Source organism: Monodelphis domestica, chromosome 4, assembly GCF_027887165.1.
Source record: "Monodelphis domestica isolate mMonDom1 chromosome 4, mMonDom1.pri, whole genome shotgun sequence".
Lineage (NCBI taxonomy): Eukaryota > Metazoa > Chordata > Mammalia > Didelphimorphia > Didelphidae > Monodelphis > Monodelphis domestica.
The window spans coordinates 441,193,072-441,217,780 of NC_077230.1; the positions used below are offsets into that span (position 1 = coordinate 441,193,072).

The window sequence follows — 24,709 nt, forward strand, 5'->3', positions numbered from 1 at the left end:
TTGGACTCCACAGAGATGGGAGGAAGCCAGTGACTGGCCTCTGGCTCCAGGTGAATATACTTTATTCAAAAGGAAAAGGGTATGAGAGTGTGTGGAGTGCGGATGGAGCAAGGGGTCTAGTTCTGTACATTAGGAAAGTACATTCATGTGATGACATCCAGGAGCCATAAATGGAATGTTATAGAGTTTGGGAGAAAGTCAAAAGAAGAGGGGAAAAGGAGTGGATTTCAGCATTGGATTTTACTAGAGAACACCAGAACACCAGAAAAAGTAAATGAGAATTTGGTGAGCCAAATCATAAACCTGGAACAGAGGTTCCAGAGCCCCGAGCTCTCTAGCCTGAGTTCGAATCCAGCCTCCAACACTCCCTAGTTCCCTAACCTTGGACAAGTCACTTAACCTCTGTCTGCTTCAGGTTCCTCATTTGTAAACTGGGGATAACAACAGCACTTACCACCCAGGATTGTTGTGAGGATTAAATGAGATCATAATTGTAAGTACTTTATCAACCTTAAAAGTGCTATTAAAAAGCTCACTCTTAGTGATGGGGATTTCCACTCTCCAGCTCCTTCTCCATCTGGGCCAAAAGCAGAGTAGCTGAGATCTTTTTGATTGACCTCAGGAATTATTTCATCCAAAAACAAAGGAGCAACTAGAGGAATATCACTACCGTTTCTCCAGCTTTCCTCTATGCCCAAATGCTCTCCCTCCTCATCCCCACCTCCTGGCCTATTTCCAGGCTTCCTTCAAGTCCCAGATAAAAGCCCATCATCTACGAGAAACCTCCCCAAGACCCTTCAGTCTAGCACCTTCCAACTAAGACTACCACCAGTATGTCTTGTCCATTTCTTATTTGTACATAGTGGTCAGTGTGTGATCTCTCCCTTTAGATTGGGAGCTCCTGGAGGGCAGAGACTTTCTTTTGCCTTTTCTTTGCATTCTCACTGCCCTGGCACAAGGTAGGTACTTAACAAATGCTTAGTTGACTGACTATTAAAAACATCCAAGGAGAAGCTGAGTGGCTCAGAGGACGGGGAGACAGGCCCAGAGACAGGAAGTCCTAGATTCAAATCTGGCCTCAGACACTTCCTAGCTGTGTGACCCTGGGCAAGTCACTTAACCCCTATTGCCTAGCCCTCAGCATTCTTCTGCCTTGGAACCAATACATAGTATTGATTCTAAGATGGAAGGTAAAGGTTTTTACAAAATCCAGGTACAATAATTAGTTCATTTTAAGCCTAAGAGATAGCACCAGGGACCCTAAGATCAACTTTTGATTTAAGGAGGATTTTTAAAATTCCACTTAACATTTTATTTTTAATTTTTCTTTTATGCATTCATTTATTCATCTTCACAAATTACATGTAATAACACATTTCCACATAAGTTTTCCAAAGTTATATGATCCAAATTGTCTCCCTTGGGGAGGATTTTTTAAAGGAAAAATTATTAAGTCAATCACATTTGCTCTGGGCCTCAAGATAGAAAATTTCCTAATATCTCTTATGTAACCCTGATTGATATATATATATATATATATATATATATATATATATATATATATATATCCTTTCATTAATCCCTGGCATCTCTGTGGTTGAGACAAAATTGAGTTTGCTAGAAATATTTGGGTAGATAAACAGCAGATTATATTAAAAGGTCTGCTGATAGATAGACATCAGAAGGGAAAGTTGAGGAAAGGGTTAACCTCTTCTTGGGCTTTCTCTTGTCCCTACACTCTGAGATGGGTGCCTGGGGACTTAATGACTCCTAGATATCTCCTTTTTTTTTTGCCATGGCTCAGTCTTCTCTTTGTTCCTTAAAAATGTACAGAAATGTTATAATGACTTCAGCCTTCCAAAATGCATCTCCTCAGAATATCTCCCCTTGTTCTGAAGTGGCTTCTTTCTTTATACAAATGACTCAGGGTATGAGAAAATTGAGGGAGTTGAAAGGATTCGGAGAGTAAGTGGTTAATTATGAGAATTGAGTGAACCACACTGAATCCACCCTGTGACTCAATTCTGGAGCTACCTCAGTTCCCTTTCTCTTCGGTTATTGACCTCAACCAAATTCCATATTGTGAGAAATGTTTATTCGGTTGTGGGAACTGGGAGAAAACTTATTGAATTGTTTGAACCTAGCCCTGCCTGGCTGGGAAACTGGACCACTTGTACCTACTTTTTAGAGACCCAAAACAGAGGACCTACATTATACAGACCAGAAATCCAATCAGATCCCAATATTGTTGGAAGGAATTTTCTCTTAATTATACATCTCAAGCAACCCATCTGTCTTATCTAAAAACTGGTTCCATACTGATCGGTTAGCTATTATTTCCCAGTTCCTTTGATTGTTTACAGATACTTGGGGAGGAGTGGGACACCTCTTTTCCTGAATTCAGGGAGTTGACACCTGTTCATTCCTCCCTCCCAATTTGGAAAGTCCCTAATCTTTCTTCCAATTAGAAATCAGATGATCTAGTGTATTGTTTCCTTTTAATTAATTGGCCTTATTTGATTAATTGTTTTTAATGTGTAAAAGTCTGTCTCCTCCTGAATTCAGGGTCCAACACTAAACTGAGGAAGGAGCTTGGTCCCGATTTATTAGGTAATTGGCACGCAAGGCTTAAATTAGTCAATATACTCAGAAGAACCTTTGTTTCTTCAGTCATTTCAGCTTTTGCTGGTTACAAGAGCATGATCTAGTCTCTTTCACAATGGCTTTGTTGATCCAAGGAGATGTATAGGCCTTGTTCACACTCAGTTCTGATCCTGCTTTGTTTCTGCTTAAAGTAGCAGAGCCAAAATGGAGGTGGTTTCCACCTCCCTTTCACACTGTTCTGGATTGGATTCTCATCAACAGAAAGCAATTGGTTGCTGGAGTAACAATGATGAAAACTCAGAGAGGAAGTGACCACTCCATCTTAGACTGATGACAGAGGAGGGGAAAAGGGGTACCATCAGACTGGTCCCTTCAATTTGGGGAAAGTGAATTTCAGTGTTGAGGTCATAAAGATAGGTAGGATTCCACAGACTCAAATGCTTCCAGGGAAGTCAGCTCAGGGAGTATGGGGATGATGAATAAAATTCTGAAGTCACAAAAGGAAATAATTCCAATGGAGGGGAATGTAGGGTTTGTCAGAGGAGACCAACATTGATGTGCAGAAAACTCACCAAATAGATTTGAAAAAGCAAGTTACAGAAGATGGAAACTAAGCTAGGTGCTGGGAGACAAATGGGAGATTAAGCAGGCAGCACAGTCTTGTAAGAGTAATATCAGGAATGCTAAATGTCAGAATGAGCTAAGGCTGGACTAGGGCATTGAGGACAACAAAAACATTTTTTTCCTTTACCATAGTGGGATGGAAAGAAAGATCAAAGAAGGAAGAGGAACTTTGTTGGGGGAAAGGTGGTCAGGACTATGATGACTGGCAACAGAGAATACAGAGACGCCCATCTTTTATCTTGTTTTGTTTTCTCTACAAAGAACAATGAAGGACATTCTTAATGGAGACAGCTAAAGAACTAACAGAAAGTTAATACCCAAAATAAATTTGGGAGACAGTAAGAGAACCCCTTGCCACCCTCAATGAACTCAAGTCCTCTAACACAAATAAAAATCCATCCTTGGAGTCCACAAGAACCAGCAGCTATGACTGGAGAGTCCCTATCAGTGATATCTGGAAGGTTTTGGAAAAATGGGAAAGATGCCCATGGAAGGTTGGAGAAGGACAGATTATTTAGTTTTCAGGAAAAGGAAGGGAACAATGTCTGCCAACTCTAGGTCACTGGAAGTGTTATCCTTGATGAAGAGATGGACCACATCATTGTCAAAGCCTGAAGAAAAGAAGAGGGTGGAAAGAAGAATGCTTGAAGAGGTAAGAAGGGGAGAAGAGGGGACTCACAACGAATAGTGCCACCTATCTTCCTTACTATGCTATTCATCCTCTATTCTAGGTCAGTCCAATAATTCAGGTTCATGATTTGAATGACAACTATGAAATTTAACTGGAGATAAGAGTGAAAAGGGTATGATCCCAAGACAATGCTATTCCCCTTATTTTCGCTGTTCACTCTAGCCATATCTACCCTAGATCAGTGGGGCAATTCTGCTAACCCTCCAGGCATGGGGAAGAGCCAGTGCCAAGAAACAGAGGTAGGATGAGGAGTGTCATGTCAAGAAACCAAAAGTAGTCCAGATTGACTAAAAGGTAAACTGTGTGGAAGAGGGAAAAGTGTAAGAAGATTGGAAAGGTAGGAATTATCCAGGCTGCAAAGAGCTTCAAATGTTAAACTACAGATTTGGCATATAATTCTGAAGGTTATAGGGAGCCACTGGAGTTTTTTAGAGTTGGAAGATGACTTGATTGGACCTTTGCTTTAGGGAAATCACTTTGGCAATTATGTATGGCAACTTGAGTTGGGAGGAGACCTAAAGGAGAGATTACCAGTCAATAAAGGTGAAGCATCTACTATGTGTCAGGCACTGCTAAGTGTTAGGTCTACAAAAAGAAGCAAATGATAGTCTCTGATCTCACGAAGTTCCCAGTTTTGTGGGAAAGAGAACAATTTCAAACAAGGTATATAGGATGAATTGGAGATAATCAACAGGAAGAAGTCACCAGCATTAAAGGGGGTTCAGAACATCTTCTTGTAGAAGGGTGAGGTTTAATCTGGAATTTGAAGGTTACCATGGAAGCCAAAGGATGGAAAGTCAAAGAGAGATAAAGACGTAAAGTGTTCCAGGTATGGAGGACAGCCAGTAAAAATGCCCAGAGCTGAGAGATGGAGCCTCGGGTATAAGGAAGCCAGTGTCATTTGATTGTAGAGTACCGTTAGGGCAGTAAAATCTAAGAAGATAGGGGCCTTTCAAAGCCAACCAGGGAATTTTCTATTGATTCTGGAGGCAATTGAATGAATGGCGTGCAATGATAAGTAAGATCACTTTGACAGCTGAGTGGAAGGCAGATGGATTAGAATAAGCAGGCAGACCCACCAAGGGGTTATTGTAGTAATCAAGGTGCAAGATGATGAGGACCTGCACCAGAATGGTGGCAGAAAGTGTGTTCAAGAAATATGGTGAAGTTAGAATCCATATGACTTGACCACAGATCAGATGGAGGGGGTGAGAGAAAGTGAGGAATCAAGGATGACCCTGAAGGTGTGAGTCCAAGTAAATGGGAAGAGTGGTACCTTTGACAGTAAGGAGGAAATTAGCACGAGGGGAGGGCTTAGGAGGAAATATAATGAGTCAACTTTAGGTGTGTTCAGATTAGATGACTACAGAACAACCATCTTGAGATGGTCAGTAGGCAGTGGAAGATAAAAGACCAGAGAGTTTGAGGCAGGAAAGATAGATTTGAAAATCATCAGAATACTTAGGGGCAGCTAGGTGGCTCCAGGGTTTGAGAACCAGGCCTAAAGAGGTGAGGTCCTGGGTTCAAATCTGACCTCAGCACTTCCTAGCTATGAGACAAGTAGTTTAACCCCACTTGCATAGTCCTTGTTGCTCTTCTGACTTAGAACCAATATACAGTATTGACTCTAAGATGGGAGGTAATGACTTTAGAAAAAAAATCAACATGAAGATCTTAATCCATGAGAGCTCATGAAATCACCAAATGAAGTAGTTTTGAGGGAGAAGAGGAGAAGGACCAAGATAGATTCTGGGGGATATTCACACAACAATAAGAACTTAGTTCAAATCTTGTCTCTGACTTTTGGGCAAGTCACCTAGATCCTCAGGCTACCTTCTAAGAATATAAGTTGCAGAGCAGGGGCTGATTTGCATTGGGAAAAGGGGTTTCCTCACCTTGGAGTTCCCTATACCAACAAAATCACAGATGCACTTCTTATCATTATTGATATGATCGTGGAATTTTTTAAATGACTAATATGGTTGATTATTGTTTTCCCAATATCGAAACAATCTTATATTTCTGGGACAAATCCTGACAGTCAAAGTCTATAATTTTCTAAACACACACACACACACACACACACACTATAGCCTCTTATCTCAGATTGTTTTCAATATTTGTTGAGATATGGGCTATAGGTTCCTTTTTCTATTTCATCTCTTCATAGTTAAGGTATCAGGATCAAATTTGTCTTATTGAAAGATTTTGATAGAATCCCTTCTGTAGTAGGACAAATATCTATCTTGTGGGCTAGGATAATTTTATTTAGAAGCTATTGAAGCCATCTCCACTAGCAATATAGTCAAGAGATAAGAGGAAGTTTCCAAAGGAAGATACCCAAACTATATAGATAGAGGGGAACGGCAAATGGAGAAGCTTCAGGGAAACAGACATACTGATGCATTATTGGTAGAACTGTTCAACTGTTCTAGAAAGCCATTTGGAATTCTGACCCAAAAGTTACTAAACTATAAATACCCTTTCATTATGTCATACCACTGCTAGGCTTATACTCCAAAGAGAGCAAAGGAAAAGATGGACTTTTATGGAAAATGTTATTTTCATGTTAGACAAATAGAAACTAAAGAAGGGTAGCTAGCTGGCACCACAGTTCAGAGTGCTAGACTTGGAGTCAGGAAGACCTGAATTCAAATCCAGCTTCATAAACTTATTGGCCATGAGACTCTGGGCAAATCACTTCATCTCTGTTGCCTCAGTTCCCTCATCTGTAAAATAAGGATAATAATAGCACCTACCTCAGGTAGGTCAGGATCTAAGGAAATAGCAATTGGTGCCTCTTCCTCTTTTCTTCTCCTAACTTATTAATTCTTTATAGTCTAGCTGTGGACAATTCACCTGAAATCACTTTCTTTACATTGCCAATAATTTTAGTTGAAAAATCTAGTAATCTTTTCTCATTCCACATCCTTAGCCTCTGACACTGTCAGTCATCATCTTCTCCAAGATGATCTTTTCTCTCTAGGTTTTCTTGATTTTTTTTTCTCTCCTGGTCCTCCTCTTACCTCTCTGACCAGTCCCCTTAGACTCCTTTACTGGATTCTCATCCAGGTCATGCCCATTAAATGTGACCTTGGGCCCTCTTCTCTTCTCCCTCTCTATTATTTCCTTTGGTGATCTTGTCAACACCAGTAGATTCGATTATCACTTCTGTGCAGGTAATTCACAGATCTCTTAGCCCTAACCTCTCTCTTGTCCTCTGTTTTGATACTACCACCCCCTACTTCTCCATCACCCAGATTTGAAACTTGGTATTTGACTCTTTTCCCCATACCCAGTCTGATGGCAAGTCCTGTGGATTTCACCTTTATAACATCTCTTACGTATGCTCCCTTCTCTACTCTGACACTGCTTCTACTCCAGTGCAGACCCTCAGCACCACCAGGCTTGACTATTGCAGTAGCCTAGAGTGGGGTACCTTCCCACCCATTCCCCACTCCAGGCATCCTTCATTCAGCTGCCAAAGTGATCTTCCTAAATCACAGGTCCCACCCACCATGATACTCCCACCCTCACCATTCAGAAAATTCCAGTGGCTCCCTATTACTCCACGATCACAAATAAAATCATCTATTAGACTTTTTAAAAACACTTTTGTCTTAAATTTGATACTAAAAATTCATTTCAAGGCAGAAGAGAGGTAAGAGCTAAGCAATTGGAGTTAAGTGACTTGCCCAGGATCACATAGCTGCAAAGTGTCTGAGGCCAGATTTGAACCCAGGACCTCCTGTCTCTGACTCTCAATCCACTGAGGTACCCAGTTGCCCCTCATCCTTCATTTCTGAAGACCAATGACATCAGGAGGGTGATGCTTTGACTTGTGCAAGAATTAAACTGAAGTGAGGCAGGAATGCACCAAGTCATCAGGCTCACTCTCTCTTCCAGAGCCATCCAAGTCCAATGGCAGGACAAGAGTCAAGATGGCTGGGCATCATCTGCATGCAGCAGGTGACCCTGGCTTCTTTGATGTCTGACCAAGCTCTAAGGGCTCCACAGCTCCTGCCTCAGCTGCCTTCATGGCTGTCACAACAAATCGTTCACACTTGTCTATTCCACTGGGAAGTCTTCCCATGCTTGGGGTAGACACCCCCTAACTCACCTTGTGGCCCCTTGCTTACCCTCAGCCTGTTTAGCCTCCTGCCCACACAGCCAGTTTCCTGGGGGGTGGATGCTGCTCATGCTCCAGCTTCTTGGGGCCACAGGTGAGAGCTGAGTGCCAGGTGGACACCAAAGGTGGATGAGCAGGGACTAGTTCCCCAATGCCTCTGGTTCTTGACTTGACTCAAGCTTTTGCTAAAGTGCTAAAGCCTCCCTCGACCCAACAAAAGGAGTTTCTCCATTTCCTTTCTAATCCTTGTTTCTTCTTCTTCACATCCTCCATTATGCAGGAAATAGTGCTGTTTCCTCCATCATTGCCTCTGTGGTTTCTCCTCTCCTTCCTCTCTCCCACTATTTACAAAGAAGAAGAAAGAGGAAGGAAAGGCCATCATGGGAGGGATCTGCTCCCAGGCCCCCACCCCTCTCCTCAGTCACTGGCTCTTCTACTTCTTCCTTTCTCTTCTTGGATCCCTCCCTTTCTGATCTGCCCTCCCAGGTCAAGTGGGTTTTGTTGGTGACTCTCCCTCCCTCCTCTGCATTCTCCCTGTAGCCCCTTCTCCCCCTGCTTCCTGGTCCAGCTGAATGCATTTCCCCATCCAAACCCTGTGTGCCCTGTGTGTCCCTGGGTCTGGCCTGGCCTTCTTCCTTCTTCTTGTACCTGATTCTTAGCCCCCACGCCCACAAAACCCCATCTGCCTTGAACCGGAGACCACAAGGGAAGGAGAAGCTGCTTGTTCCCTTTAGGGGATTGGGAGTCATTACTGGGCTGGTGCCTCCCTGCCTGAGTGTCTGTCCAGATACCAGGGGTGCCATGGCCCCCACAGTCACTGCCCTGCTGTGCTTTGGTGAGTGCTGGGATGGGGGGTCCATGAGGGCCCTGAAGGGGGGGCTCTTGCAGCTTTCTCAGTGGTCATTCCAGCCCATCCATGCCTTTTACAAAGGAGGGCCTGAGGTCCAGAGGGGAAACTGATGTTCTGGAGGGCCTAGTGAGCAAGGTTGGGGGGAGAGGAGGGGCTCCTGGAACTCCCCTGACCCGTCTGGGTCCAGGCTCTGGCTTCCTTTTTCTTTCCTCTCTGGGCTTGGGTAGGAAGGAAGTGGGGAGCCATGTCTAATGGGGGTCTCCTCCAACAGGACTGTGCTTGGGCCAAGGGATCAGGGCTCTGGCAGGTAAGCCCCTGTCCCTACCCCAAGCCCTTCTGAACCTGCTCCCCATTTGGCCCAGCCTGGGCTGCTGGGGAGGAAGGACTTGGGAGTCTGGGTAAGGCTGAGGGGAAGTCAATGGGAACATGGAGGGAGGACCCCCTGCACCTCTGGGCTCTGTTTCTCTTCCAGAGCCACTCCCGAGACCCACCCTCCATGCTGACCCAGGCCCTCTGGTCCCCTGGGAGACACCTGTCACCCTGAGGTGCCGGGGACATCCCGAGGCTACTTGGTACAGACTGATGAAAGGAAAAACTACGATTGAGGATTATCATAGAGCTGGGGCAGAGGCGCAGTTCATCATCTCCTCCATGAGCAAAGACACTGCAGGGCATCTCCACTGCCTCTACTGGATCGGGTCTGCCTTGTCAGAGCCCAGTGAGCCCCTGGATCTGGTGGTGACAGGTGAGTCAGGACCCCCCAGGCTTGGCTCTGCCCCTCAGCCCAGCCCAGCTTCTACCCCATCCCCCTGCACCCTGCCCGAAGCCCAGCCTGGGCCACTCTCTGTTCAGTGCCCGTGACAGCTAAGTGAGTGTGTGTATGTGTGTCTGTCTGTCTGTCTGTCCGTGTGTGTGTGTGTGTGTGTGTGTGTGTGTGTGTGTGTGTGTGTGTGTGTGCTGGGTCCAGGGGACTGAGCTGCACAGCCTGGGGGGAGCTCTGCAGGCAGGAAAGGGGGAACCCAGATGGGGCTCTGGGCCAGGGGGAAGGCTGCCGAGAAGAGCCCTGGGGATGACTTGGCACCGGGGATCCTGAGCACTCCTGGGGCCCCAGAGGAGGAAGGAAGGAGCCTTGGGTCAGGAGCCCAGCAGACAGCTGCTCCCTCTGTGAAGGGTGAATGGGGCATCTCCCAGGCCCCAGGCCAGGCTTCCATGCCTGGAGGGAGGGAGGAAGAGCCCCCAGAGCCCTCCCCATGGCTGCTCCCAGACTGGAGCAGGGCCAGGGCCAGGGGCTGCCCAGGCCCTCCAGGGGCTCCTGCCAATCAGCCACCATTTATTCAGCACCTACTACATGCCGCTGTTCAGAGTGCTGAGCTGTGGGAGCACAGAGGAAGGCACAGGACAGCCCTGACTGGCTAATGGGGAGAGCATGCAAGCTGGAGAGAAGAGAAATAGGGGGAGGGAAGGGGCTGGAAGTCTGAGGATAGAGGAGGCTTCCTCCAGGGCAGAGTTTAGGGGAGCCTTGAAGGAAGCCAAAGAGAGTCGGCGCCCAGGGGACAGCCAAGGCACACCCACAGTCCAGAGGTGGAGTGTCTGGTGCGAGGAGCTGCAGGGAGCTCACTGGGTCCCAGAGCATGAGGAAGGGGGAGATGGGCGAGAAGATCCTAAAGACAGAAGGGGCTGCTTAGGAAACGCTTTGAATGCCAAGCAGAGGTTTTACCTTTGGTCCTAGAAGTAATAGGGAGCTGCTGGAGTTTACTGGAGAGCAGGGAGACGCCTTGAATCCTCTGCTTTAGTGGCTCAAGGGAGGATGGACTGGAGGCAGGCAGAGCCCCCCTGAGCCCCCAGCAGCCATTGCAGTGATCCGGGATGAGGTGAGGAGGGCTTGCACTGCAGGGTGGCAGCCCCAGGGAGAAGGAAGTGTATTTGGGAGATGGGGGCTAGGTAGAAGCCAGAGTGAGCACCACATTGACGGAGGGGCTGAGGGAGCGGTGGAGGAGGGGGAGTTAGGGGTGATTGCTCTGTTTCGAGCCTAAGTGACTAGGTGGATGGGGCTCCCCTTGAGAGTAACATAGAGGCTAGAAAGAGGGGAACCTTTGAGGGGAAAGGGAAGGTGCTCAGTTTTACACACAGAGAGTTTAAGATATCTATAAGATGGGGCCCTCTGTGAATAGAGAGTCTGACCTAGAGAGGGGAGGTCCTGGGTTCAAATGTGACCTCAGATACTTCTTAGCTGTGTGATGATCCTGGGCAAGTCACTCAACCCCAGTTGCCTAGCCCCTGGCACTCTATTGTCTTAGAAATGATCCTGAGACAGAAGGAAAGGTTTTCTGTTTGTTGTTGCTTTGTAAACCCTACTTCAATCTCAGGATCAATTCTAAGACAATAGAGTGGCAGGGTGCAGGGAACCTTCCATGACCTCATGGAATAGAGTTCCTCTTCCCAGGTGTTTGTGGCCTTCCATTCCTGCTGAGTCTGCCAAAACATAGAAATCTCCCTTCAAAGCTGCATGAACAGTTCCAAGATCTCCTGGGAACGGGTTCACCCCCCTGTTCACACTCTGGGGAGGATAGATTGTGCCTCTCGAGAAGAGCTTGAAATCTGGTGGGCTGCTTGCAATAAACGTTCATTATCCCTCTTTGATAATGTTCCGGTCTTGCTTTCTTGCGACTCTGTAGCTATTCTCCAACAGTTCTAAGCTGTCCCCTATTGCCACTCCGTAGATGTCCCCGACAGCAGGGGTTGGGCATCTGGGGTTGAGTGACTTGCCCAGGGTCACACAGCTAGAAAGCGTCTGAAGAAGAAGGTGAGTTTGATAAAAGGGGGTTTGCAGGTTTTACCAGTTTAGGAAGTTGCTGATTGAGCTCTCAGGCTCTGTTCATTGACATGTTGGTGATACAAGCATATCCCAGACCCACTCTGGTATTCCACCCATCTGCAGCATTGGCAAAGCCCCTCTTCAAAATCAGCACAAGAGCTGACAGTTATCTGGTACTGGCTCTGGGCCAGGCTCTGTGCTAAGCGCTTCACAGTCCTTGTTTCATTCAGTTCCCTTCTGACTCCAGACCTGGTGCTCTACCCACAGCACCACCAAGAAGCAGAACTATAAAGCCCACATTGAGTGCTTGATTTTTATTTGTTTTAGTTCTCTATCTCTGTCTCTGTCTCTCTCTCCCTCTCTCTCTCTCTCTGTGTGTCTCTCTGTCTCTGTGTCTCTGTCTCTCTGTCTATCTCTGTCTGTCTGTCTCTCTCTCCCTCTCTCTCTCTGTGTCTCTCTCTGTCTCTGTCTCTGTCTCTCTCTCTCTGTCTCTCTCTCCCCTCCCTTCCTCCCTCCCTCCCTCTCTGTCTCTGTCTATCCAAACATAACTTTCCCAACAAACTCTTCACTTTCTCTGATTGATGTTTCACATTCAGGCTACTACAGTCCGCCCCAGCTGTCAGCAGAGCCAAGCCAACACGTGGCCTGGGGACACAATGTGACCCTCCGGTGTCGCTCTCCCTGGGCATATAACCGCTTCGTGCTCTACAGAGAGGGAGGGGCCAACAGCTCTCAGTGGGGTGTCCGGCAGTCTCAGTCTGACTTCCTCATCCCAGCTGTGGCTGCCCATCATGAGGGGAATTACAGCTGCTTCGTGTTTCACAGTCAACATCCACACACCTGGTCGCTCCCCAGCGCCCCCCTGGAGCTCAGGGTCACAGGTGAGGGAACCCCTCCCCACTCTTTCTTCCCAATATCTCCCACCGCTCCCCACTGACACTGGGACCCTCCCTTGCTGCTGGGGGTCCAGGAAGTCTGGGGAGGGGAGGGCTCTTGGTCCCCGGGGGCTCTGAGGGAGGGAGCCCAGAGTTAGCAGAGTTGGGGGTGAAATGGCACCTCGGGGCCCTCTTCTCCCTCCCTGAGGCTCTACCTTGACCATGCAGCTGGGAAGCCCCAGCTTCTAAGGCTCTTTGACTCCCTTTCTCTGGGAATATTTGCCTCCTGATTCCTGTGCAACCTTAGGGGCTGACCTGGACCATAAAGTCAGCATCATGCCACTTATCAGCCCAGGCCCTGTGCTAAAGTCCTGGGGATACAAAGAAAGGTAAACTGAGGCCCAGCTCCCAATCTAATAGGGAAACCTTCCCAGATGTGGGGGGGGGGGGGAGGAAAGAAGAGGAGAAGGAGGGGAGGAGTTCCAGAAGCTTAGTCAGAAGCCTCCAGAGGCTGAGGGAGAGGGAAGCCACTCTGATTTCTTCTGGGCCTCTGCTCCACACTGACTGGCCTTTGAATGCTTCCCCTCCCCCCCTTACATACATGTGCCCCTATGGAAAACTGTGACCAGCTCCTCTGCTCTCCACACTGACTGGCACAGGCTTCCCATATCCCTGCCACCCCCAGGCCTGGCTCTTTTCTCTGCTTTTATAGGGGAGCCTGAGGACACAAGAAGTCTAAATGGAGAAAGGGCTCCAAAAGTGAGGACAGGAAGAAAGAGGAGCCAGGGGAAGGGGGATCAGGCTTCTTGAGGATTGAAGAGATCACTAGAGAAAGGAGGAACATTGTTGAGGTGAACCTATGAGACTCTTGTCCCTCATCAACATACCCAGGCTCCCTGGCTTGAGAACATCTAGAACGTCTTAGCCTAAAGGGAGAAGGTACTCTCCAGGGTACCTAGATGTTTCCCCCAGTCCTGCCTCCTCCAGTTCTGGGATGGGATTGGGGAAGGAGGGGTGTCCTACTTGTTCTTACTTCACCTCTCAAAAGGGCAAGACACCTGAGTCACTCCCAACATTCTTGACCCTAACACTGCTTCTGACCTAACTTAGAGGCTCAGGATTCTGTGTCTAAGCAAAGAGGGAAGCTCAGGTCTATGGGTTCAGAGGAGTAAAGGGAACCCTAAGGATTCAGAGGACCCCTTTCTCCTACACCAGTTCCTCCACTAGCCTCCCCAACTTTCCCTTTTTTTCTTCAGAGGCCCAGGTATAAACAGAGGCAGGAAGTCATAGGAATCACAGCCATCTAATGTCAGTGACCTGAGCACCTGGAGAGGTTATCAAATCCAAATAGGCCCCCAGATTTCACAGCCAATGAGCAAGCATAGAGGCATGTCTTGAGTCCAGGCTTCTGAGATCCCATCTCAGGACCTCTCTAAGAGTCCCTTGCTTCCTTACTAATTCTGCTCCTTCCCAAGTGCCAGTGACTTCTGGTCCAAGACTGGAGCTTCCAGATGTACTTTTTGGTAAGTAACGAGTGGAGTCTCAGTGCAAGGAGAAATGGGGCAAGAGATTAGATGTCTAAGACCAGACTGGTGCCAATGCGGCCTCTCCAACTTCCCTTCCCATTGGTGTTCACCCTTGACTTCCTTCAGGTCTTCCCAGACTCCAAACAGGCATTTGGTTAGGCATCTCAGCACTCCTCATCCTGTTCTTCCTGTTATTCCTCCTCTTCCTCCTCCTTCGATACCACCGAAAGCACCAGGCCAGACAATGTGAGTCCTTGGGGCTGAGGGCAGCTTTGTCAGGATTCTGTTAGGGCACAAACACCTCATATTTAATTCTCTTTTCAGGGACTGGAGGCAAAGAGGCAGGAGTTGAAGAGAGCCTCAGGAGGTAGAGCCCCCAAACACCTTGATTCCTTCTGACCTCCTCCCCATAGAGTACCCTCTCATTATCTCCCTCCTTTTTCTTCACTTTTTTGTGTCTTCTTCCACAGGTACAGCCAAGATGAGGATGTTCCCCCAGAGTCCCCATGTAAGTGGAAGGGAGCATATCAAGGGCAACATGACCTGGAGAACTGGGAGTGGGGGTTCTGGGTCTGGGGAGAACTCTTTCATCCTTTCCCCTTTTGCCTCCAGATGCTACTATGGAAAATATACAGATTGAAGAACATGGGCAGGTCAACACTCAGGCGAGTCCATCAATCCAACCCAACAACATTAATATGGCCACACCACTTCTTGTATTTCTGTTGTATGGGATATTTGAGAAGCAAAGAATTCTTCAGGTTTTTCTTTATAGGAATGTTTCAAGCACCTTTTAAAAAATCAAACATCCATGTTTTTTCTTTGTGATCAGATTTACAGAGTAGACTGTATATTTGATTCCTTTTCTCTTCAGAACATATTATTCCATTCTTTTCTCTAGTTTCTACTGAGTGCAGAATAGTCTTGTGTTGATTTGACTTTCCTTTCCTTTACATTTGAAAGTCTCCTGGTCACTTGAAAATGCTGTTTGATAATTGCATTTGTTTCTCAATGGAATTGTTATATTTAACCACTCAATGTCCTGGACTTTTCAGTCTCAGTTTTTTTTTCCCTCTGATACAATCTATGGATTTTTTTGCTTAGCATTTTATTTTTTGGTTTTAGAAATTCTAGGTAGTTTTCTTGTATATTTTCTTACATTGTGTATGGTGTCTAGGTTTTTGTTTTTTGTTATCACTTATTCTTCAGGGAGATCCATAATCCAGAAATTTTCTTCATTTACCCTACCTTTGAAATTGATATGTTTTGCTTGTTTGGAGATCTTGCTTTATTTTCATATTACTTCTTTTTGTTCCTCTTCTCCTAGATTGTCCTTCACTTACACTTATATATGTTCCCAATCAGTTGTTCACTCTTTTGTCTCTTTGACAACATTTGTCACTGTAGATTTGAGTTTTTCTATTCTGCCTTTTATTACTGCTGTGTAGTCCCTAAATTCTGCTCTCATGATTCTCATTTCTCTTTTAATCATTTAGCCACATCATCCTGAACTTCAGTGTTCTCTTGGGAATCTATAGGCTCCTCTGTGGCCTCAAGTATTGATTCATTTCCCTTTGTCCTGCAATGTTTCTTGGAACTCTTGAAAACTTGAAAACTCTTGCTTGACTTGGATACTATTTCTTCTTCTACTATCAGTATCTTCTCTATAGGCTTGTCTGCTTATGCTTAGTATTTTTATTTGAGTTTTATTTCTTTAAAGATCTTTGGTCATTTCATTTTGGGGGGCTCATATTTCCCCCTATTGCTCTGACTTCCTCTTCTTTGATGGAGGTTTCCATGAGGACTGGATCTCAAAACTTCTAGGCCTTCTCTCAAATCAGACAATTGATGGTTTACCAGTATAGGACTCAGCTCCAAATTACTTCTAGGGATAACAGAACTGAATTCACCTGAATCCTAGACTATTTCTCTTGGGCTTGATGGAGTACCACATAACCCCCCACATATTTGTCCTGCCCTATTTTTTCAGCTCCTGAGCCACTGAACCCTGCCATGGGGCTATTGAGGCCTGAGCAAATTTCTGCCATTTGGATCTCTATGACACTGGGAGTATGGGTGGGAGGAAGTTTGACCGGTATAGCTCTGCTGCTTGGAGCGTGGTAGGCAATGGGAGTGCTGTAGGAGCTCAGTTTAGGAATTAGGGATTTGTAAGGATAATTTTAGCGTTGTGACCTAAATTATATTAATTATTGGTCACCATGGATATCCCAAATAATAAAATAAAATATTCCAGTCAGTCTGAAATTTTATGGTGATTTAATTAATATAGTGGAAATAAATTAAGAAGAAGGGAGAAGGAAAGGGTGAAGGATTTCTACCACCTGGCTTGTATGGCACAAGAAGATTAGGGGATCTAGAAAGTAAGGGTTTGGAGTGTGAAGGAGGAAGGAGTCAACCTGAACTCCAAGAGGGCTCAGCCAAGATGCCTGAACCTGAATTATCTCAAGGGCAAACTCACCGCCAAAACCCAGACAAATAGCTGCCACCATGTCAAGATGTTGGAACACTTAGCGCGCTGCCAGCCAAAGACGCCTCTCTGGGAAAAGAGTAAGAAGGGAGGAAGTGATGTGCCTTATATAGACCGTTTTACATCACTTGCCTGCATCTCATCTGTACCAATGATAACTTAGCTTGACTTAGGACAGCCCAGGGGTCTGTCAGCTATTTCTGCACATGTCTGTTGAAGGTCATCTTCTCAGATAATTAAATCTTTGAGTATGGTACAGATCTTCCTGACCTTGTTAAACTAAGTAGGGTGGAGAAATGTAGAGTTCCCAAGACTTGATTCTGTTAAACCAAGTATCTCCATTGTTACTAATCAGGAAATAGCTAAATCAGATCTTCTAAAGTATGGTCTGAGTAGGGTGGAGCAGTTTTAAAATTCACAGATTTTTTACCTTCCTGCTTTTATTTCATTTTTTAAACCTTATTTTAGTTCTTGGTGTCCTAGAACACCGACACTGCAGAAGCTCCTTTATCTCTGGAATATAATTCCTATTTTGGAGAGGTTTGAGAGATCATTATGATCAGAGAAAGGGTCTAGTCTTCCATCTTACTGGTCATATCTAACCTCTTCAACCTATCCTCCCATATTAATCTTCCTAGAGCATAAATTGGAACTGTATTATCCCCCTGCTCAAGAAGTTTCAGGGGTTCTCTATTGCCTGTAAGATAAAAATATATATTCCTTATATGACTTTCAGAAACAAAGTCCAAACAATTGCCTTGAGCAGGTAGTCTTTTTTTGGCTCTGTTAGATGCTTTCCCTTCTCTCAGGTCATCTTCCATCCATTCTGTAGGTATCTTGTTTACATTGTTTACCTGTTATCTCCCCAACTAGAATATGAAGTCCTGAAGGGCAGGGATTGGTTCTACCTTTTGGGGCATCCTTAACACTTAGCATGATACCTGGCACACAGTCAGTATCTAACAATAAATCCTTGCAGATTGATGGATTGACATGGGTATAAAACTCAAGGAAGAGTTTGACTGACTATGTAGTTCTTTAGTCATTGTTTAAGCAATGATCATTAAGACTATGGGAGCCAATGGTGTCAAAAAGAGAATAAAGGTTTTTGAATAGTGGAGTAGACTTGGAATGTTTGAAGAAAGCCTGGAAGAAACCAGTAGATGGGGAGGTCAACAATTCTTTGGGGAAGAAGAGAAGACATTTAAGGATACAATCTGGTGGAGAAAATGAGAAGAGATAGGATCAAGGGCACCGGTTGAAAAACCTGACCCTGGCAAGTAGAAGGGCCATCTCTTTGTCAGTGACTGGGGAAAGGAGGAGAGAGTAAGGGATAAGTTCCAAGGTTTTCAAGGGAGAGAGAATGATAGAAGGAGCTCTCATTAGCAGCATCAATTTTTTTTTCTGTATAGTAAGAGGCAAGGTCCACAGCCTGGGGTGAGGTAGGGAGGAGGTGTTGGAGATTTGATGGAGGAACATTGGGAAGAACTTCACTTAGAGGTGAAATGGGGAATCAGTTAGCATGGAATAAAAGAACTGCCTTGTAATGGTCACAACCCAGTTGAGATTGGCTACAGTGAATTTATCATGTGCTCAGTCTGCATAATTACAAAACTTCCTCATGTGGGTTCAGAAGCATATGAATAGAATGGTGTGAGTAATGATGATGTCAATAATCCAGGACTGAGATCTGGCAGTAGATGACAGATTATAGGACAAAGTGGCAAGAGGAGTTGAATGTAGAAGACATCTGTATTCTTTTTATGACTGGTTCATCTCTCATCTTTCCTTCCCTCTTGCCAAACAGGTTGAAGACCCTCAAGAAGTGACCTATGCTCACCTGATCCATCACACCCCCAACCAGGACTTGGAGTACATTTCTCCATTCCCATCAGAAGAGTCCACACTCTATGCCCCACTGGCCATCCAGGAAGTGTCCTAGTGGGGCTTAGGAGATACTCAAATCATCTGCCCCCAGCTATGCCTCTGCTCTCCTTGTGTAGATCATAAACTCAACTACAAGGCAAATTAAAGTCTCATAGACATTGAGCATCTGGTACCCAGGTATTTGGACATTGGAGTAGTTTCAACCCTGACCCAGAGACTCTGCAAGAACCCCTGAATACATTTCCAGTTCTGTGGTCAATAGATCAACTAATAAACACATATTAAGCACTTATTTTGTGCCAAACGCTGTGCCCAGTGCTGGGTAAGTATCACTTCCACCTTCACTCCTAGCAGTTTTGAAGGGTGTGTGGACTAAAGTCTTCTCCTCCATCAATAAACATTTCCTGCCCTTGTTCTGCTAAAACAAGGAAACCAATACACAGTATTGGGTTCTTGGTGTCCTACATCATAGAGACAGCAGAATTTGCTTCATCTCTGGTATGTAATTCCTATTTTGGAGAGTTCTGAGAGGTCATGATGATCAAAGAAAATGTCTAGTCTAAAAAAAAGTAAATGAACAAAGAAGTGAAGAAAAGAGGAATGGGGTTGAATTATTTGGGTCATTTCCATTATTTTTCTCTGAAATTCCCTCTTTACTGTCAAGGGCACTACCACCTTCTCAGTCACTCGGGTTTCCTTTTCAGAAATTTGTGGTAATTTCCCCAGTCCAAAGTCTTCTTCCTTCCCCTTTTATCCGGGGTAACATCATGTTCTCTAGCTGCCAGGGGAAAATTGAATCCTCTGTTTTCAGGGAAGGGTGGGGCTGGAGACCTTACAGTTACAGATAAAGAAAGTGTAGCTTGTTGATCACTTCTATGATCCTGACCTGGCCTGAGAGCTTCTTCCACACACCCCCACTCCCCTCTTTTGTGGGAGGCTAGAGAAAAGATGCCCTGCCAACCTGGTTTGTTCCTAGGACTTCTGGGGAGACAGAAAGGAATTTGGTGTAATAAGGGGGCTTGTGAGAGGGGATTTTAATACTAACTCCTTCAAAGTTCTGAGCCAGTGCCACCTCAAACAGGAAGACAGAACGTCTCAGAGATTGCCAGGAAAGAAGAACTCCAGTAACATTGCCCTATCCATGTACCTTTATCTGTCCACTGGCCCTGTAACTGCCTCTTCTGCTAATTGTGAGGTCTTGGATCTCATTGCCAACAAATATGTCAACCCAATAAGTATTATTAAACTTAGTATGTGTCCGGAACTGTGTTAAATACTGTTGTTCAGAACTATATTAAATACCATTGTTCAGTTATTTTCAGTTTTGTCTGACTCTTTATGACCTCATTTAGGATTTTTTCTCTTCCTTGCTTCCTTCCTTCTTTCTTTCTTTCCTTCTTCCTTCCTTCCTTCCTTCCTTTTTTCTCTCTTTCTTCCTTCCTTCCTTCCTTTCTTTCTTTCTTTCTTTCTTCCTTCCTTCCTTCCTTCCTTCCTTCCTTCCTTTCTTTCTCTCTTTCTCTCTTTCTTTCTTCCCTCCTTCCTTACTTTCTTTTCTTCTTTCTTTCCTTCTTTCTTCCTGTCTTTCTTTCTTTCTTCTTTCTCCCTCACCCTTCTATCTTAGAATCAATACTATATATTGGTTCTGAGACAGTAGGGCAGTTATTAGGGTTAGGTGACTTACCCAGGATCATATAGCTAGGAATTGTCTGAGGACAAACTTAAACCCAGGACCTCCCATCTGTAGGCCTGACTCTCTATCTACTGAGCTACCTAGATGCTCCTAAGAGTGTCATATTTAAGGAACATCAAGGAAGTCAGGGTTATTGGATCAAAGAGTATTTGGGAGGGTGGGGTAAAAGGTGCAAGAATATTGAAAAAAGGGAATGGAGGAATGGAGGAGAGGCTACATTATTAAGGGCTTTGAAGAGCAAATAAAGACTTTTCTATTTGATTCTGGAGATGATAGGGAGCCAGTAGAGTTTACTGTGGGAATAACATGGTCAAACTTATGTCAAGAGAGTGGAGAATGGACTGGAGTGGAGAGAACCCAGCAGTGTTTACAATAGTTCAATGTGAGGTGATGAAGGCCTGCACCAAAATGATGGCAGTGTTAGTGCAGAGGAAGGGCCATATTCAGAGGTGAAATGGACATCATATTGGTTATGGGAGAGTGATAGAGAAGGAGGAGTCCAGGATGGTTTCTAGAGGGTGAGCCTGAAGGACTGAGAGGGGGATGTTTCCATCTAAAATAACAAAGAATATAAAAGGGGAAGGCTTTAGGGGAAAAGATAATGAGGTCCATTTTTGGACACATTGGGTTTAAGATGTCTTCTCTGAATGTCTAGTTTGAGAGCAGTTGGAAGGATTGGGAAAAGCTTATTCCAGAAGATAGGATTTGAACTGTGTCTGGAAAAAAAAGTGGGTTCATTGGAAGTTCCAGGATTGAGGTTCTGGGTATCTTCCCAGATTAATTTGCCTATCTCAATTAAAGACCCATGTTATAACAACAACAACAAAAAAGTGGAGGGGACAGGAAAGGAACCCAGCAGAACAAGCTCAGAAATTAGCATTCCCTGTATGTGAGGCAGCCAGGTCAAAGACATTGGAAGACTGAGTATTATGTTCCAGGAACAGCAAGGAGACCAGTGTTGCAAGATCATGAGTGTAAACCTCAAAATTTCTTAGACTTATAAATGTTGGAAATTTCACCATTGGGAAATTTCATACTTGAAAAATTTCCTATTGATAGTGGGTCTTGGCTATTGGAATGTGAACCCAATTGGCATGGGAGGTTCCTCCTCCTCCCTTCTTAAGATTACTTTAGGACAGAAACCTTTTGCTGAACAATGGAAAGGACTTTGACCTATGCTTAAGCATAGAACAGGAATTTCTTTGAGTCATGATTGATTTTAGAATTGATACAATGGAGATACTTGGAATGACAGAAGCAAGTCTTGGAAATTGCAATCTCCACCCTACTCAGTCCTAATAGGATTTAGGAAGGGCTGCAGCATAGATCAAAATTTAATTATTCCAATCTCTACCCTACTCAGGGTAACAGGATTTAGGAAGGGCTGTAGCAAAAGATCAAGATTTAATTATTTGAGAATATGACCTCCAACAGACATGTGCAAAGGCACAGACCTCTGGGCGGTCCTGGGTTAAGCTAGAGCCACCATTGGCACAGGGAAAATGATGGACAGTGATTGGTAGATGTGAGAACTGAGGGGTGGTTGGAGAGTTTTGGCTCTGAGTGGTTGGAGAGGTGCTCTGAGAAGCTTGCTCTGAAGGAAGCTGAAGGTGGGGGCCCCAGAGACTGTTTCTCCATTTTGGTCATGTGAGTAATAGGGACTGATCTCCTTTCTTTGCCCCAGCTATCTAAGGGCTTGGGCCTTTTGGCCCAGCCTAAACAGAGGGGGTATTTAAGCCCTATTCCCTTCTCTCCCCTTTCTCTCTCTCTCTCTCTCTCTCTCTCTCTCTCTCTCTCTCTCTCTCTCTCTCTCTCTAATTCCTTTCTTCCTCCTGTTTGTAATTAAACTCTATAAAAGGCTGACGGCTGACGAGTTTTCATTTAGGAATTACATAGCTGAATTTCTTGGCGACCTTAAATTAATATATATCAGTCTTTTAAAGTGATTTCCTTGTCACATGAGGTAGAAAGAAGGAAACAGAGTGAGCAAATTGGGAAAGAAGGAAGGGGCCAGTCTACCAAGGGCTGTTTGGCAGATCCAGCCCAATTATGATCTCATTTAAATTAGGATGGCTGCTACTTTACACAATTTCTCTAACCAAGCTGTAATTTTTCAATCTTCTACACACCTCTCAGTGTAGGGTCACCAAAATCATATATCCAGATTTTGTTTTGCCATGTTTTTCCATTTTTCTCTCACTATAGCTAGTTTTGTTATGGTTGTAATTGTTGTTCAAGCATGCCCAACTCTTTGTGACCCCATTTGGGGTTTTCTTGGCAAAGATCCTGGAGTGATTTGCCATTTCCTTCTCTAGTTCATTTTTCAGATGAGGAAACTGAAGGAAACAGAGTTAAGTGACTTACTCAAGGTCACCCAGCTAGGAAGCATCCGAGGCTGGATTTGAATTCAAGTCTTCCTAACTCCAGACCCAATGCTCTTAACCACTAGGCCACAGCTTCCTCTTATTAAGTTATCATATTCCCCATTTAGTTATATACATAGTGACTTGTGAGCCAGTGTCTAATAGAGCCAACATGTGATGGTCTTTATTATTATGCTCAATTACTGGTAGGTCAATTGTCTCCCCCATCATAAATGAGCAAGGGGACTATCAAATCCCCATAGTAAATAAAGATGTGATCTACTGGGGCTAGAATATTAGCTTCAGCCTGATTGTCCTGTACTTAACACTGAGGTCAAGGAGTTTGGAAATCTCCCTTATTATTCAGCCTAATAATAGTGTTTCCATTGATCACTGTAATTGGTCTTCTCTATCTTAGTTTAGTCCATATTTCCCCTCTTATGGTGCTCATTTCATTTTATGGCCTATTTATTTTGCCTTTGATCATAGCTCCTATTGTCTTAGTCTCATCCTTTGAAGTTATTCATGTTATTATCATCTCTGCCTTGCCCCCTGGCATTGGTATCGCCTTGGCCAGGCCCTCTATTCTCTAGAGGGAGTACAGATTTAGTTCCTGAGCTTTCTGTCCTCATTTAGTCTTATGACATGATCTACAGACTCTGCTCCTCCTAAAATGGGGAGAGCCATAGTTTTGTCACTGTGTCAATGTCCTCTTCCTTTGAACAATAGAGTGGATTAGTCCTGGTCTTCCTATATCCTTTTTTGAATCCAAATAATCCACTCTACCTTGGCCACTTTGAATAGCAACTGTCCTTCTTCAGACATAGCTTTCTCTGGCTGACCTGTACTTTCATGTATATGGGGAGTGGATTGTTGCCTCCCCCAAGCCTGAAAAATCCACTGTAAAATAATGTCTTCTGCTGTTATACTACATTCTGCTGCCATTGCCTTAACTATGTGGGCCAGAATCTCATTTTTAGAAATCAGTCCCTGGCTTTTAAACTTGTCTTGTTCTACCACGACAGATTTACTGCCTGGCTGGCAGGTATCATCTGTTTCCTTCTTCATCTTAACAGCCAATAATCATCTGTTTCCTCTGGGTTTTTTTTTAAAGGAAATCTTTATAAATATGTCCTAAATCTGTTCTGTTATAGACTCTGGTTTCTAAGCTGGAAGCTGTTTCTTCTCTATTTCTAAAGATTTTGTGGTTAGATTTGGAACACAAAACCCACCAGGTGTTGGCTATATAGCCTTGATCACCATCTAGTACTTTACTTGTGCTTCTTCCTCTTATCTGCTATCCTATGGTTATATTTAAGAGCAACTTTGTTGAGAGATTCTAGATATATCATGGTTAATTATCCTTCATTGTTGTTTAGCCTTTTCAGTCAAGTCTGACTCTTCCTGATCTCATTTTGGATTTTCTTGGAACAGACTGTGGAGTGGTTTTCCATTTCCTTCTCCAGTTCATTTGGTAGATAAGGAAACTGAGGCAAACATGGCTAAATTATTTGGCCAGGGTCACACAACTGAGTTTCAGAGGCCAAATTTGAACTCAAGTAGATGAGTGTTCCTGTCTCCCAGATTGGCACTCTATCCACTGCACGATTTCACTTCCCTTTATTATCTTTACATTTCCTTCACTTGTTTTCTATTTTTATAGTGTAAGATAATAATGAAGAATTCCTCTATAACTTACAAGACTATGTTTTAAAGTTTCTGCTGTGGCAGCTGGGGCTTCCTAAAAATCATGGCTCCTTATATTTGCTACTCATAGTCCTTGAAGAATAACCCCTATCTATCCTAGTCTACTACCATAGATGCTTGGGAGACTCTGCCTTCTCATTACAGTACCAGGGGACATGAGATTTATGAGATATTTTCATTGTTAAAAGTTTCTCTTCATTCTTGACCAAATTATTTTGAATTCCACATAAAGTTTCATTGCTCTTTTGGGCATTCTTTTAATTGAATGCTATCTCAACGACAGGAATGTAGGCTTTGTATTGAAACTGGAGGGAATGAGGCAGAAAGGAGTAGGGACAGAGGGATGCAGGGAGGGAGGGGGAGAGAAGGGAACAGAAAGAAGGAGAGGGAGGGAGAGGGAGAAGGAAACAGAGAGGGAGAGGGGGAGAGAGGGAAGGAGAGAGGGAGGGAGAAAGGGAGG

General features: G+C 44.5%; 1 protein-coding gene across 2 annotated transcripts; it reads left to right on the forward strand.

Annotated features, from left to right (window-relative positions):
• Nucleotides 1–8,525: 8,525 nt before the first annotated feature.
• Nucleotides 8,526–19,804, forward strand: LOC103099707 (platelet glycoprotein VI-like). Of its 2 annotated transcripts, XM_007492474.3 has the most exons (10): nt 8,526–8,883; nt 9,170–9,205; nt 9,371–9,643; nt 12,310–12,594; nt 14,064–14,111; nt 14,241–14,360; nt 14,439–14,481; nt 14,585–14,622; nt 14,727–14,779; nt 18,410–19,804. In XM_007492474.3, exons 1-10 carry the CDS (start codon nt 8,850–8,852, stop codon nt 18,542–18,544), a joined length of 1,065 nt encoding a protein of 354 aa, XP_007492536.2. In that variant the 5' UTR covers nt 8,526–8,849; the 3' UTR covers nt 18,545–19,804. The 2 variants fall into 2 exon arrangements, with proteins under 2 accessions (XP_007492536.2, XP_007492538.2); XM_007492476.3 differs by lacking the exon at nt 14,064–14,111.
• Nucleotides 19,805–24,709: the final 4,905 nt, after the last annotated feature.

Bases quoted from the DNA above. Each gene is read 5' to 3' on its own strand.
- LOC103099707 (XM_007492474.3), top strand. From the start codon at position 8,850: ATGGCCCCCACAGTCACTGCCCTGCTGTGCTTTG. The intron at 8,884-9,169 runs GTGAGTGCTGGG...CTCCTCCAACAG, and splicing joins CACTGCCCTGCTGTGCTTTG to GACTGTGCTTGGGCCAAGGG. The intron at 9,206-9,370 runs GTAAGCCCCTGT...TTTCTCTTCCAG, and splicing joins AGGGATCAGGGCTCTGGCAG to AGCCACTCCCGAGACCCACC.